The following is a 15,126-nucleotide window of genomic DNA, read 5'->3' as shown; positions in this document are numbered from 1 at the left end:
CCACGGGCACAGTGGGTGCCAGGCTCTTCTGTGCCATTCCAGGGACCACCTGAGCATGAACTCCCCTCTTTCATTTTTGCACAAAACATAACCCACTACATGCACCTACCTATCTGCACCTTGCTGTATTCTTTTAGCAATTTATCTTGCGATCTTTCCACCTTCAGTGCATAGATATCATCTGCACTTTCCTTTTTACAACTGCATTGTAGCCCATCATATGGATGTTTCAGAACTTATTTAATCTGTCGACTATGAATGGACATTTAGGTTGATCCCCAAAATTGGTTATTGTGAATAATTCTGCAACAAGCACTCTTGCACGTGTCTGTAAGTGTATTGCAGGAGGTCTCAGGTCCTCAGGCCCATGGCCTACATTGCAAAGATGGGGAAACTGAGGCCCAGAGAGGCTCAGGGGCTGACCTCAGGTTACCATCAGGACCTCAGGCTGTGAAGAGGCCTTGCTGCCAGAGAGAGCCTGGGGCTACTCAGGTGCAGGTCTCCAAGTTGAGTCTTAGTAGAGGGATTCAGGTCTGGTCTTGGAGGGTGGCACCCACCATCTTACTGAAAATGAGGGCAGGAGGTGGATTTAGGGTACACCTGTGTGTGGCTCACCTCTTGCCTCTGATCTTATTTCAGGGACCTTCCCCGGATTCAAGAGGAGGAAGAAGATGAGGAGGATTGGGAGGAGGAGGAGGAGGAGGAGGAGGAGGAAGAGTCTGAGTAAGGCACTAGCCCTTGGCTAAGGATCAGCCCAGGGAGGTGGGGTTACAGGGAGGGGCACCAGGCTCCTGGGGTGGGGGTGCTCACTGGCGTACCTTCCTTTCTTCTGGGCTGTGTGTCACTGGGCACAGGCCAGAGAGGCTGGGGTGAAAGCTGAGCGTCCCCCACTGTGCTCATGATGACCTGGGATCATAGTACCCACCGCCCACCAATCCCACCACCTCACCCCACGCATACTTGCAAACAAACATGCGAACGCAGCCTCCATGAGGATGGGGACATTTTTATTGTGTTCGCTGCCATGCCTTCAGAGCCTAGAACAGTGCCTGGTACCAAATCAGTGTTGTCTGAGCACACGGATAGATGAACAAATGGACCCAGTAATAGCTCCCTGTTCTCCCCTATAATTACCCAAGCCAAGGCCCAGAGCTGTCTCCCACCCACACAGCCTCCCCAGCGGTCGGTCCACAGTTGTCTCTGCACCCAGTAAGGCTGCCGTGGATTCTGCTTCAGCGCCAGTTAACGGCTGATTCTCCAGCACAGAGATCTCAACCGTAACACCCACAGGGAAGTTCAGTTAACACAGACGTTAAAACACGGAGATCAGAAACCACTAAAAGTTAGAAGCATCAAACTTGCTAAGAAACTATATCTTCATTATTCTAACCACTAAAAAGAAATAATATTAGGTGACGTGATAGAGGTGCTAATTGTCATTACCATGGCAACCACAATATATAAATGTTATATTAACATCAACAAATCAATCTTACATTCACACAATGTTATGTCAAATAGATTTCACACACACACACAAAAAAAACCCCACAAAAAACAAAAGCACAAAGAGGGAGCGGATTTTAGGCCCGTGGGATGGATGGGAGCATGGACGTGAGGGTACAGAACAGGGAGGTGAAGGGCAGGTTGTTGGATGCCTGAGTCCGGAGTTAAGGGGTTAGAGAGGTTGGGCTGGAGACTCCGTAGGTGTCAGGACTCTGGCGGCAGAAGGAATTGAAACCCGAGAGCCACGTGGCTGGAAGAGACGCCCAGAGAGCGGGCAGGGACAGAGGAAAGGCCCGAAGGCCCGATTAGAGCCCAGAAGATGTGGAGGAACTGGAAAGGGCTGAGGAGGAGGCTCAGTGGCCGGAAAGGGAGAGAAAAATTGCCGAGGCTGGAGGTTGGAAAGTATGTCAAGGAAGGAGAGAGGGATCCTTTGCCTCAAGAGCAGCCCGCGTGTCTGGGGAACAGTGACAACGTAGTTGTGGAAGTGATGGGCGATGCTCCTTCGAAGGCCTTGAACTTGATTTCCTGGGAGCAATGGGGAGCTGTTGAAGGTCTGTGGGCAGGGGAGCGGCACGATTCGGCAGCTGCACTGCGGAGAGGTTGAGGCAGGGAGAGCAGGAAGGAGGCTGTTGTCATAAGCAGGTCAGACTGACTGAGTCAGTCCCTTTGCTCCCCCTCCTTGCATTATCCCCTGCCCTCCATGGTACCCCAGCCCATATCCTTCCTCCCTGACCTGCCCCTCTGGCCGTAGCCCCGGGGCAGGGTAGCACCAGGAGCGTCAGGGGCACAGGCTCTGCTCCTCTTCGTGGAGAGACCTGGGCAAGCGGCGCACCTGCAGCGCTCCCACTGCCACACCTGCAAAATGGGAGACAACAGCAGCCCCCTGCAGAGTGGTCATGGCCCAGCTGTGGCTATGGGTGTGGTAGGACCTGGGCTGGAGCGAGTGCCCCACCAAAGACCCCTGATGTTCGAACCCCCCACTGAGAGTTGTGTTTAGTCCCCGCCAGAAAAGTTAAACCGGTGAGACCAATGCAGGGTTTCAGGGCTGGAAGCCTGCTCAGTGTCAGCTGCTTTTTGTCCACCCTCGCCCAGGGCGCAGATAATCTTTCCATCCCTGGCAAGAGGCCACAGAGCTGCTTGCTTCCCTCCATGGATGGGGAGCTCCCCTCTCAAAGGCTCTGCGTTCCATTCACATGCGCCTTTGACTTACAGAATTATTTCTTCCCTTAAAACTAAGTGTGCTTCTTTACGATTTCTGTGACCGAATCCTCGTTCTGCCCTCTGGGTCCCCCAGAGCTGGTCTGCTGTCACTGACAGGTGGCTGCTTGTCCCCTTGGTGAGGACCTTCGAGTACAACCTCGCTTGCTGTGTGATTTCCACCTGCCTCTGTGTAGAGCTTATCGGTGGCAAGGGGGGGTTGTTCCCCCATGAAACCTGTGTGCCCAACACATAGGCCTGAGAACCCCTTTCTATGTGCTGCCCCTGAGCTGAAACACCCCTTGAAGGCCAGTAATCCAATGTGCTCCCACACATGCATGTGCACTAACTATCTGTGTTCTCAGTGCACAGTGCACATGGTATATACACACACTCCTACACTGTCATATACACATCAGCACATAGGCACAGACACACATGCCGGGTTATGCACACAGAAACCCACATGTGGTCTGCATACATATGTGAGCACACACGTGCACACATGCAGACACACACACACTATGCCCTACACACATGCTCATGCGCACAAACACATACATTTAGGTACCTACAGATGCTGCAGGCACACATGCAAATGTTTACCCAGAGTTTCAAACTCAGGGACATTTTGGGCCCAGGGCCCCTGGCAGCGGTGGGGGCTCTGTGGTGAGAGAGGCTCTGATCCCAGAGTCAGGGCCACCGGGTTCCAGTGTGGGCAAGGGGCTGGCTGTCACTGGCTGGGGAAGGATGCTCTTAGCCAGCTTTGTGGAGGTACAGGGGTTACAGATGATGCTGGCAGATGGTCACCTAGCGACCAGGTCTCTGCAGGCAACAGCTCGGCTTTTCCTAGCAACCACAGCCTTTGGTCCCCACCTGGCCTCCCTGGGGGCCGCGTCTCTGCAGAAGCCACACACATACCCTCAATCTGATTAGAAGCAGGAAGAATTGGTGGCTCATCCGTCACCCGAGTCACCCTGGCTCCAGAGCCAGCCTTGCAGGCTCGGGGCTGGGTAGGCTCCCCAAATTCTCCACTTGCACGCACTGTCTAGGGGCTTGGGATGACCGCCCCCGTCCCCAACTGAGCTCCTGCACCATGGGCGTCCTTGTCGGCAAAGACAGCAAGACCCAAGTAGGTGGCTGCTTCTCCCTAAGGGCTCCCCTCCTCCCTTCTTTTGGGGTTAGGGTGCCAGGTGGAGAGTCTGCTGAAGGTGACTGTGAGGACCTTAATTTGGGGGCTCAGCCTGCTGGGTGGCATGTGGGGCAGGGGGAGCTGGCGGCCTCTGCTCCTCCCTGCGTCTTTAACTCTTTTACTTGGAGAGCCCGGGGCTGGGCGGGGGGTTCCTCTGGAATGCCCACCTCAGCCAGGTTGTCTAATCTTCCACTAGGAACTCCCTGGGATTTGGGAACTTCCCAGAAGTTGATAGCCTGCTGCTTCTGGGCCAGGCAAGACGGGGTCTCGGCAGGCGCTGGGCACACTGCTGACCAGAGGCAAATGTGACTTTAGGTACATAAGCCCCCAAACAGCCCCTGGGGTGCTGACCGGGCCGCTGTAGGGCTGGTTAGGTGTCTCAGTAGCTGGAGGTGTTTGTGCAATCCATTTCCCAATCCATGCGGATGATTCACAGCCCTGAAGAAAGCAGCCTCCTCTGAGATTCATCACATCGATGGCAAGAACAAACACAAGAGCCCCTGTGTTTTGATGAGCACTTGCTTTCTGGGCCAGAGACTGCGCAACAGCACCTGCTATTAACCGCATGTCACAGAGGAGCAGCCTGAGGCTGAGGCAGGGGTGTCTGCCGGCAGGTGCGGGGCTGGCCTTCTGTGCCCGGTCAGGCCGGCTGCAGAGCGAACACTTAGTACCACAGACAAGGAGAGCTGCTGACCAGTCCTTAGAGATGGGGAATCGAGAACGACCCCTGCCATGGGGAGTCTTTTTCAGCTTTTCCAGGAGATTCTCGGGGACCTCACTGAAATAAGTCAGACTGGACAGGCTGGATAAGTCCTACCCATTTGATATGTGAGCAAACAGAGGCAGCCTGAGGGCTTCCCAGTCAGTTGTCCCCGGCCACACAGTGACTTCTGGCCTGATTCTGGGATGGTCAAGACCCTGGGCAGCCTCCCAGTGAACTATGGGAAGCTCATTTCTGGGAGCTTTGTGCTCTGAGAACCAAGGAGCGCATAGTTCCCACAATACTTTTAATTTCTTTTAAAATCAGACCAAAAATGAAATTTTGAGATGGAAGAGAAGGTTCGGATATATAATATTAGCATGTGAATCTTTATATCAATGCAGTCACAAAATATAATCTTTAATGTAATTTTGTGGAGGAAGTGGCCTGTGAAAACTAAGGCGCCAGGCCCCATGAACGTCATAATGTGCCCTTGCTTTTGTGACTTGAATCTCTTTAAGGAAATCTGTTTCTTCCTGGGCAGAGTGAGGAGTTTAAATCCGGTGAGTCAGGCCCCTCGCGATGGAAATAGTCATAAGATGAAGAGAAATAAAGTGAGTTGGAGCCTTGGATCCTCCAGAGACTCGCCTCACTCCTTCCTGTCACATGGGGCTGTATAGATACTCAGAGGCGGGCAGCCAAGAGTTACGTACATGGCCCTGGGATCAGAGAGACTGTGTTTTATCCAGACTGGCCTGGCACAGGCTGTGTGACCACGGACAGGCCCGCTGACCTCTCTGAGCCTCTGATTTCTAAGCTGGAACCGGGTCAGGCACAGCCCTGGTCTCTCAGGGTTATATGGGGGAGGGGGAGGGGGGGACACTGTGCATGCAAAGTGCCAGGCCCAGCACCAGGCATACAGCGTGTGGGAACCACTGTGATGACAGGGTTGTCCGCGGATCCATCCCCAGGCTGCTGGCTCCACACTGACTGGGGCTGCGATCTGCTTCCACCCCGCCCCCAACCCTGGGAGGGCAGGGAACGGTGAATCCAGGTCCCCCACAGATCATCCCCCGTGAGCCCCTGGCTGAGGGGTCTGCGGGGTGACCGGGCTGTTAGGAAGCAAGATCTCATTCTAACTACAAAAATCACATGAGCCCCGTTCTAAGTCCATTTTAGCCTTGAGGTCACATGAGAACATCCAAAGCCCCAATTTAGCCTGCATACAGGCTCTTTTGAATATCTACATATTAATATATAGATAGATTAATTTGGATTAATTATCAGCATCAGGAGATTCCACCTTAAAACCATGTAGTTTAGGCTCCTCTAGAAAATCGGAAGATCTGGTCATTAGGACCCCTTTCCAAGTGGAGTGCGGTTGCTGACTCGGGGGCATGGGTTCTCTGATTTGCCGTAGTCCTCTCTGCTCCCTATAGCCTCACCCCGGGTTCCTATCACTTATGCATGCCTGCTTCCTGGGCCAGGGACCCCCAAGAGCTTAAGCAGGTGCAGTGTCGTTCTGATCCCCCGCGTGGAAATAAACGCAGGGCCTGTGTTTGAAGGTTTGTGTGGTGTGTGACAATGTGCTGTGTGATTTCAGTCAGGTTGGTTGACCTCTCTGGGCCTCACTTTTCCCACGCTCCCTCCCCCACCTGCATCATCAGCAAGGTTGCCTGGAGACTCTCAGAGGGGACATGCTGGGCATGTATTTTGAATACTTTATAGTGCCCTTTGCACATGCTGTCCCCCCTTCCTGGACACCCTTCCCCACCTATTCCTCATGGTCAATTCACCATCCTTGAGGTCCAGCTCACAGGCCACCTCCTCTGGGAAGCCCTCCTTCCTAGGCAGAATCATGGCTGGTGCCCGTATGTGTCTCAGACTAGAAGACAGTTAGGCCATGTGGTCTCTGCCCTCCCTGTGCTGGGGGCCTCAGGGGGACACCTATTCCAGGGCATCTTTGTGCCCCAGCTCCTGGCTCAGGGCTGGCACTCAGCAAGGTTGAGGAAATGTTTGACATCCCTAACCCCAGCCCTTCCCTCCTCCCCCTCTGGGTCACAGTGTCCTGCTGGATAGCTTCCTGGTGTCAGAGACTGACGAGGACCCGAGCGGAGTAGACAGGACGCTCACCTGGAGGGCCTCATGCCAGGTAGGAGCAGCACCAGGCCTGGCACAGCCTCTGAGGCTTGGGCTGCGACTTCGTCCACTTCACTTACAGGGGACAAGGTCTCGTGAGGTGCCCTCTGGACAGAGGGGGGCAGGGTGGTGGGGACTGCAAAGCCCTGCTTGTATTAGAGGTTAGATGGTGTTAGAAGGGGCCCGAGGTGACAGTGGGCGGGGAGCCGCCAGACCTCACATGGCTGTGTGACCCTGGACAAGTCACCAGCCCACGCTGGACCTCAGTGGCTGCCTTTGTAACATGGGGCTAACACCTGTCCCCTGGGCGCTGTACACGGTTGTGTGCTGTGAAGTGCAGTGCCCAGCAGGCAGGACATGGTGGCTGTTCTTACTGCTTTGTTCCCACATGTGCAGGGCTGCATGAGAAGATCCCTTCATTATATGTGACAAGTCGGGTTGGGGCCTGGGACTCCTGCATACACCGCCCTCTGCAGGGTGGAGGCCACCTCCCTGGCGGCCCCAGGAGATGGGCTGCACAGGGCGGGGAGGGGGTTTGGGGGTCACAATTTTTGTTTCCACTTTACTTTTTCAGGAGGAAGCTGCAGCCACCAGCTCAGGAGGTAGGTGTGTGGTGGGGGTGAAGGGTTGCAGAGAATTCCCAGGGCACTTTCAGGCTGGGGACAGCCTGGGTGCAGGGCACCCCACCTCCTCTCCCTCCCCCTGCCCCATCCTCAGGCAAAACCATCCTCTGCCTCTTGGGGCCATATGATCGGAGCCGGGTGATGTATTTCAAAGGGTCGAGGGGGGTTCTGAGGCCCCAGGACTCCAGCGGGCCTGGGAAAAGTCTGCTCTCAGCCAGCTCCCTGCCCTGCCACCACCCTCGCTGGGGACATAGCTCCCTTGGCTATCGCCCAGTGGGGAGTTGGCTCAAACGTAACATATCACAGTGAAGATTGGGACCAGAGCTTGCTAAGGGCGCAGCCTGGACTCCACATCTCTGGATGAGCTTTCTCTTGCTGCTAAGGTCTCCAGGCTGGACCCAGCATGCCCCCCTCCCATCCAGGGACCGTGGGGACAAGTCTAGGGGTCTGAGGAAGTCTGTACACCGGGCCCTGGTTTTATAAACCTCCCCATTGCTCAGGCCATGGGTGCTCCATCACCCTGGGAGACAGAAAAACCACTTCCCAGATGAGAAAACCGAGGCTTCGTCAGGGCAGCATTGGGCCCAGTGGTCAAGGGCACAGACCTGCGTGTCTCTCCTGGCTCCTCCCTCTTCCCCGCTGTGTGACTCAGAGCCAGTGCCGTGATTTCACTTAACTGTGGCTCCCAAAATCAAGAAGGTCAGGACGACAGTAGTACCTGCCTCACAGGGTCGCCGGGCAGAGCAGGGGCAACAGTGTGCTGAAGGCACCCAGCGCTGAGGGAGAAGGTCATTGCGGCCCCACGATGCCCGTGCCCCAGCCAGCCAGCGACGTGGTGGGACTGGGGTCAGGTGTCCTCACCCTGGGTCTCGAGCTTGCTCCCCAACTGAGCTTTAAAAGACGTTCTCCGCCAGCTTCAACACCTATCTGTAGGGAACTCACACAGATGAATGAGACCAGGCTCATCCGGGGCAGACTCAGGGCCCCAGGTCATTCGGAAGCAGGTGGTCAGGGAACCACACTCTGAGAAACACTGTTGGAAGTGGACTTAACTGAGCGCCAGGGTTTCTGTCTTTGGAATGGACATTTCTACCAGGCTAAGGATGTTTGAGTCTAAAGGTCTGGGAGTTCTAGGTTCTTTGATTTTGACTTTTTTTGAGTCTCAGGTGGGAAATGCTACTGGTGGTTGGTTAACAGAGAGGGAGCAAAAGGGGCTGGGGGGGCTCCGGGCTGTTCCTCAGAGCCATGGGGCGGGCCAGGCACATGATGTGGTGATGCATTTGACGTCCAGTTCCAGCGACAAGAGTGATGCTCCAGACTGTGTGCACAGCCGCTGCAAGTGCAGGCAGGTGCCAGGCTGGTCCGAGTTGGCGCGGGTGGGTGGGCAGGAGCCCCGCCTCCCTAACTCTGTGCTCCTCATTGCAGTCCTCAGGGTCCCACCTCCACCTGAGACTCCACTGGTCCCAGCACCATGGCTAATCCAGGTCGGGATGTGGAGCTGAATAGCCTGGTCCAGGACCAGCCACCTGGTCAGGTGACCCTTGGGCTTGCGCCCCCAAACATGGAGGAGTGCCTCCCCAATGTGCCCAGCTACCGGCCCCCGATCACCCGCATCCCTGTCCTCATCTCCCGGAGGACGACCTTGTCCAGTTCCAGCTTCGCCAAGGTGACCAGGAGCTCTGTCCGTCGCCTAGGTAGCGTGATCTCCCCACCCAGCATGCTCGTGCCTGTGACGTGGGCTTCTGCATGGCTGAGGCTGTTTCCCAGCACGGTGCTGTGGTCAGGGTATGGGACCATGAGTTGGGCCTATGGAAAACAACCCCTTCTTCCTCTGCTATCAATGCCTTCATTATGCTTTGTGGTGACTTGGGGGGCATTAGTCCCCCTCTCTTTGTGCCTAAGATTCCACAATTAGCAATTCATTTCTTTGGGTTAAACATTGCTTTCTGCAGATCACTTTTTATACAAGTAGTCACTCACATCCTAGTATAAACAAGCTACTCAGATCTCCAGGCCAAGAGGCTTGGGGCAGGGAGCTGGGTGAGGAAGAGAATAAGCGGAGAGGAATGTGGGAGTCCATAGCAGACAGGCTCTTCTGACCTTGAGAGTTCACCGGGGGCTGGAATTTCTGAGGACTGTTGCTATCTGCCCGGCAAATTCCATTTCAGGAAAGGAGAGGCCCCAGAGGCTGATGGGCAGAGCAGGAGGAGAGGCATTTTCTGGGGCCAGTGCCGAGGGCGGGCCTGCCTGGATCTGTTTAACTGTGACGATGTTCCCTCAGTGGCCTTCAGGCTTGCCGCTTGCTGCCGGATGACAAAGCGCTCAGGGACATACGGGCACCTCTGGACTAACCCCTGTCATTTTCTGCCTTCGCTCAAGCCCGACCTGCCCCTTTCCCTTTTGATTTGCTTACTTTTAGATGACATTGGGCAAGGTTGCCTCAGAGATCAGTCAGCAGGTAGAACTGGACGTTTCCTGACGTGTGATGCTCTGTTGTCCTTCTCTCCTTTTCCCAGCTTGGGGTGGGCACGGAGCAGGGTGAGGCGGCATGCAGTCATCACATGACAAGGGACTGCACCCAGGGTCAGTCTTCTGGGCGAGCCCCGAATCCGCTCACTCCACAGGGCCCCCCAACCGCCACCCCACATACTACCCCAGGTTTTTATTCTTTACCACCTCTGCTTTTATTTGCTTATGAGTTTTTTTTAGCAGTGGATGTACTTTTTTATTTAATGAAGCCTCTTTAAGCAGAAAAGTTGCCTTGACGATTAAACTAAAAACCAGCCTGGCTTGCCATAAATAGAAATAACCACAAAGACGCTGAAAACAACGTTATGGTGATAATTTGTAGTGAAACAGAATGGCCGCTGAAGGCTCATGGCTGAGACCTGCTCTCCTAGCCACAAAAAGGGATGGGAGCGGTCACAGCAGTGTTACAGCCATAGTAGTACGAGCCGGAGATGTCCTCCCTATGCATTCAGGATCTAGAGACAGTTGTATTGAGAGGTATGTTCTCATTCTGCACTGTCCTTCGCCTGCTCTGTGCCACCTAAAATCATCTTGTGTCCTCCCTGGTCTCTGGGAGCCCCACACTTTGAGAAACATTCCCAGGGACACACTGGGACAGTGGACTGAACCGGCTGTGGTAAGAGGCACATGATTTTAGATGCAGTGAAGTCAATGACAGTGTGTGGTGAGAACATGATTCCCATTTCTATGACGCTGCTTGGCACCAGGTGAGGCTGTGTTTAAACGGAGTCTCTGCGCAGCTGGGCCCCAGCCTCAGGATGGGGTAAGAGTTCAAGTTCTGGGGCCAGGCTGTCTGGGTCCACAAAATGAGGGTGACAGTAAGAACTACCTCACAGAGGGAAAGGGAAGGGAAGGGAAAAAATGAATACATGTAACGCACTTGGAGTTTAGTATGACAGATACCTGGCAGGCACATAGAAAGTGCCTAATATAATTTTCTACGTAATTATAAACATTATTCCTTATATTCTTAATCATATTATTCTTATTCTAGAAATGACTATAATATAAACCAATATAATTTCTATTCGAGTTCCCACGGTGCGAAGCTGGTGCAAAATGGAAACAGCAGGCTTAGAGGTTTCCCTCCTCCCCTGGGGCGATGGAGGCAGCTGGTCTTACTCAGGGGTGGGGAGCACCTGCCGCCTCCAGGACAGACTGACTCCTGGGTGCTTTCTGTTGCCAGGGGCCACGTCGTGGGGTGGGGGGACCTTGTCCTGGCTGCCTCTGTGCCCCTGCCCCCTCCAGCTCCCGTCCTGAGGTCTGCTAGGAAGCAGCCTGCGGTCCCCTCTGCATGCTCCCTCCGCTTGCCACAGCCTGGGCATGGCTTGTTAGTCTGGCAACACTTCTTAAATTTAGCAAAAGCCTCCATTCCTGCTCATTCTCTTCTCCTGGGAGCGTGTGGCCTAGTAAAACACATGCCCCAAAGTCTCGAGATCTGCTTAGGTTCTTTCCACCGGACTCTGCGAAGTGCTGGCCTTCCCCACCGTGGCATGAAAACAGAAGCCACAGATGTTTTCAGAACGTTCCCCTTCCCTATTTGGGGGATGTGTTCCTGCCGGGCTGGTGCCCAGGCCCGTGCCTGGCTGCTGTGGGGAGGTCACATGCCCAGGTGTGCTGGGGTGTGAGGGCACCACCTCAGCCCCTCGGCATCCCCCGAGCTCCACCTCAGAGCAGACCCAGCCCCAGGTCCCTGGGGTGTGAAATGGAGCTTCAGGTAGGGCCACACCCAGGCTCCCAGGGGAGGACCAGATACTCAGGATGTGGGACTTGGGACCAGGCCTCTCAGAGGTCAGGAGAGGGGTTGAGTTGATGAACTTGGGGGGCTCCTGGCACGTACAAAAACAAGAAAAAACCAAACCAGTACCCAAGCAGGGTTAACACTCACTACAAAGAGAAGCTGTTATCCTTGACCGGAGAAAACTTCCAAACGTCTCCATTTGAAGCCCTTCAAGGAAGTGAGGCATGTGCCTTCTGCTCCTCACCCCCAGGCCGTGGAAGGTACCACCACCCCTACCCTGGGTTGGGGAAACCGAGGCCCAGAGAAGGGAAGCAGCTGATGCAGGCTGTGCTCGGCCGGGCCCCAGGACTTGGGCACCCCCAGCTTCTCCATACCTTCTCTGAGTGCTGACCCCCCCCGACCCTGGGTCCCTGATACTTCCCCAGACCCAGGGAACCCACGTGGGGCTTTGGAGACCTGGGCTTCAGGCTGGATCCAGGAGCTCCTGTGGCTCTTTGGCATCATGGCTTCTTTTATGGGTCCTGGACTGGTGTCTGGGAGTGCGTGGCCCTCAGAGGCCTCTGGGCTCTGCGTTCTTGCACGTCCTGCATGGAGTCTTGCTGTGGGCCCCCCTGGGGGCATGGCTGCCCATGGCTGCTCCACACCTGCTTTCTGTGGCTCCCTTGAAGAACACAGCGAGGCCTCACAGCCTGGCCTCTCCCCTTCTCCCTGACTGTCCCCTCCTTCCTCTCCCCAAGTGCCTGCCACAGAAGAGCACCCAGAAGTACAGGTGGAAGATACTGATGCTGACAGCCACCCCCTCATTGTGGAGGACAAGCCACCCTCACCGGAGCTGCTGCCACCTTCTCCTGCCAAATCCGACACCCTCACAGTCCCGGGATCGGCTGCAGGGACACGCAGGTCACCTTTCATGCTTCTCTTGGGCTTTTCACAGCACTGCGCCGCCTGTGCCTGTAGCAGATGAGGAGACTGAGGCCAGAGGGGGCAGAGGGGGCAGCAGCTGGCCCAAGGTCATTCAGCAAGTCAGTGTTGGAACTGGGACTGTGCCCCTCCCCCCGGTTCTCCTAATTCCTGGCTTGGGGCTCTACAGAGAACTCTCCAGGGAAGCCCTGACCCAAATTCCCGCAACTGTGTGTAAGAAGGGGATAACAAATGTGACAAGGCGAATTCCAGCCCCCCTTTTGTTATGAACTAACGCAATGGAAATACCAATGAATACTAGAAAAATAATCATCCATAATCCCACGTCACTAGATGGCGTTTTATTTTTGTTTCCGCTTCCACACCTTGTTTATAGGCCTGTACCTTTGTGTGGTTTTCACTGAAGGAGTGGTTTCGATTGCATTTCATTTAATGATCCCCTTGACATTTTGCTGGGCTGTCTCCTGAGCATTCATGTGTAATGGCCATGTGACACTCCTCAAGCTCCATGGGCCAGAGGGACTTCGGTGCCCTCTGATTGGGCACTGTCCATACAGCGCTACGGGCTCTCTCGTGTTCTGCTCTTCGTCTGTGGGCTCCTTTCTCAGGAGGGGGATCCCTGGTCAAGGAGGCAGATGTCGCTACACCTCTTGAAATAGATCTGTGGGTGTGTGGTTAGAGCTGGTTTTGGACAACCTGCGCCGGCTCACTGAGGCAGGCCCTGCATATAGCTGTAGGCAAACTGTGAAGTGCGGGGCAGTGCTTTGTAAATGACTATGGTCAAGCTAAAGAGGAGCCACCAGTGCGCTCCAGACTCAGGAGAGGGCGCCCGGCTGTGGGCGGGAGGACTGAGTGTGGGTCCCAGCTGTGGGAGTTTGGCCTCAGCCTCCTCGTGTGTGTGGCTGTCCTTTCCATTAGCATGTGAATGGGGTCATTCGTGAACTCTGCCCTCCTAGGCGAGTTGGCAGAAGGTACCAGGACAGCTTCACAGTCCTCCCAGCACAGATTTGGCTCTGGGTGATCTGCAAGGGCCAATGTCAGCCCACTTTGCCAGGGCTCCTGCCCTCACTGAAGTCCCCTTCCATGACTGTGTCCTGGCAGGAAGAGGCTGCCCTCCAAAGATGATGAAGCTGAAGAGCTCAAGGTGCTGTCACCAGCCGAGACCCCCGTGATCGCCTGGTCAGACACCCCTCCCCTGCAGGATGCCGAGTGAGTGGGGGCCACATCTGGGGTCTCAGAGAGTCCAAAGGCTGGGTGGGTAGGCATGGGCAGTGAGTGAGGGGGACCATGGATGTTTTTAGAACCTTCCACTACAAGGATGACTCTGCCCGTGACTTCCAAGGAGTGAGACATGGCTGGGTCTCTGGCCCGGCTGCTTTTGGCTGGCCTGGGAGTTCTGCAAACTCTGAAAAATGGGCTCAGGCTCTGGGTCCAGCTGTGTCCACGGCCAGCCCTGCCCAGAGAGGGAGATGTCCCTGTATGGGGACTGTTGTACAGGAGGGGCTGCGGGAGCCACAGGCAGGGGTTGGCTCCTGACACTGGACCCCTGAAAGGGTCCGAGGGGAGAGGAAGGACCAGGAGGATCCCAAACCGGGAGCCTGTAAAATGCAGACTCCCAGGCCCCCCTAGACCTGCTGGATCAGGACCTCAGATGGCGGGCCTCAGGGAATCTGTCTTCACAAGCTCCCAGGGGATTTGGGCGCCACTGGTCTGTAGAACAATGTTTAAAGGCAGCTGAGAGGGCACAGGCCCTGTGTCTTCCACCTTCAACCACCCCAAGGTGGGAAGGGCAACAGGAGATGTTTTCCTGTGGAGTTAACCTGGATGATGGTGAGTCCCCTCCCAGCCACACCTCCTAGAGTGGCCGTAGGAGACACTGGGCTTTTCTTCCAGGCTTTATTTCTATTCATAATTTTTGGAGTTTATCAGAGTTGTGGAAACTTCAGAGTAGTTAAAGAAGCAGGAAAAAAACAAAAAACCAAAAACCCAAACCTTGCCCATATTCCAGTGGCCCATTTTAGCAAACAATGGGGTCACATCTGAGGCAGTAGGGTGGGGATCGGGTCAGGGATTAATGTCAGAAAATAAGACAGAAGTAAGGCATAATCATAAAATTTTCTCTTGAAAACTCTGAAGGAGGCCAACAATACTCTAGAAGCCTATCATGTATTAACTAGGCAGCCTAAGCCGCTGTAACAAATAGACCCCAAAGATTCGGTGGCTTAAGGAGCAAGATGTCCCATGTGTCATAGTCATGTCACCAGTTGCCTGTTGCAAGTCATTGGAAAGCTCTGCTCCATGCACTCATTTAGGGACCCAGCTGACTGTGGCTCCCGGGATGCCCCTGGTCACCACTCAAAAGGGAGAGCACCAGGCTGTTCTCCAACGAGGAGGTCTTCCATTGCATCTACCGTGTTTGCTTCCATCCCGTGGGTGAGAGCTCACCTGGCCACACCTGGGGAATGTAGTCACTGGCGGGGTGTCTCCGTCCCAGTGACCACGTCCCACAGGACAGAACGGATGTGGGTGAGTGGCTGGAGTCTCCGTCCCACCCGCATTCCATCTCTCATGAGGACCC

General features: G+C 54.9%; 1 protein-coding gene across 1 annotated transcript in view; it reads left to right on the top strand.

Moving 5' to 3' along the window:
• The window catches only part of CNGB1 (cyclic nucleotide gated channel subunit beta 1), a 54,568-nt gene that overhangs the window by 15,201 nt on the left and 24,241 nt on the right, over window positions 1-15,126 (top strand). Inside the window, exons 14-18 of the mRNA XM_090259733.1 lie at window positions 640-723; window positions 6,660-6,747; window positions 7,309-7,336; window positions 12,365-12,527; window positions 13,650-13,757. Coding sequence (XP_090115859.1) covers window positions 640-723; window positions 6,660-6,747; window positions 7,309-7,336; window positions 12,365-12,527; window positions 13,650-13,757 — 471 coding nt within the window. The remainder of the gene's footprint in view (window positions 1-639; window positions 724-6,659; window positions 6,748-7,308; window positions 7,337-12,364; window positions 12,528-13,649; window positions 13,758-15,126) is intronic.

The sequence above is a fragment of the Furipterus horrens genome, unplaced genomic scaffold, assembly GCF_987537825.1.
Source record: "Furipterus horrens unplaced genomic scaffold, mFurHor1.1.pri manual_scaffold_13, whole genome shotgun sequence".
Taxonomy (NCBI): Eukaryota; Metazoa; Chordata; class Mammalia; order Chiroptera; family Furipteridae; genus Furipterus; species Furipterus horrens.
This window is presented reverse-complemented; position numbering and strand designations above follow the sequence as displayed.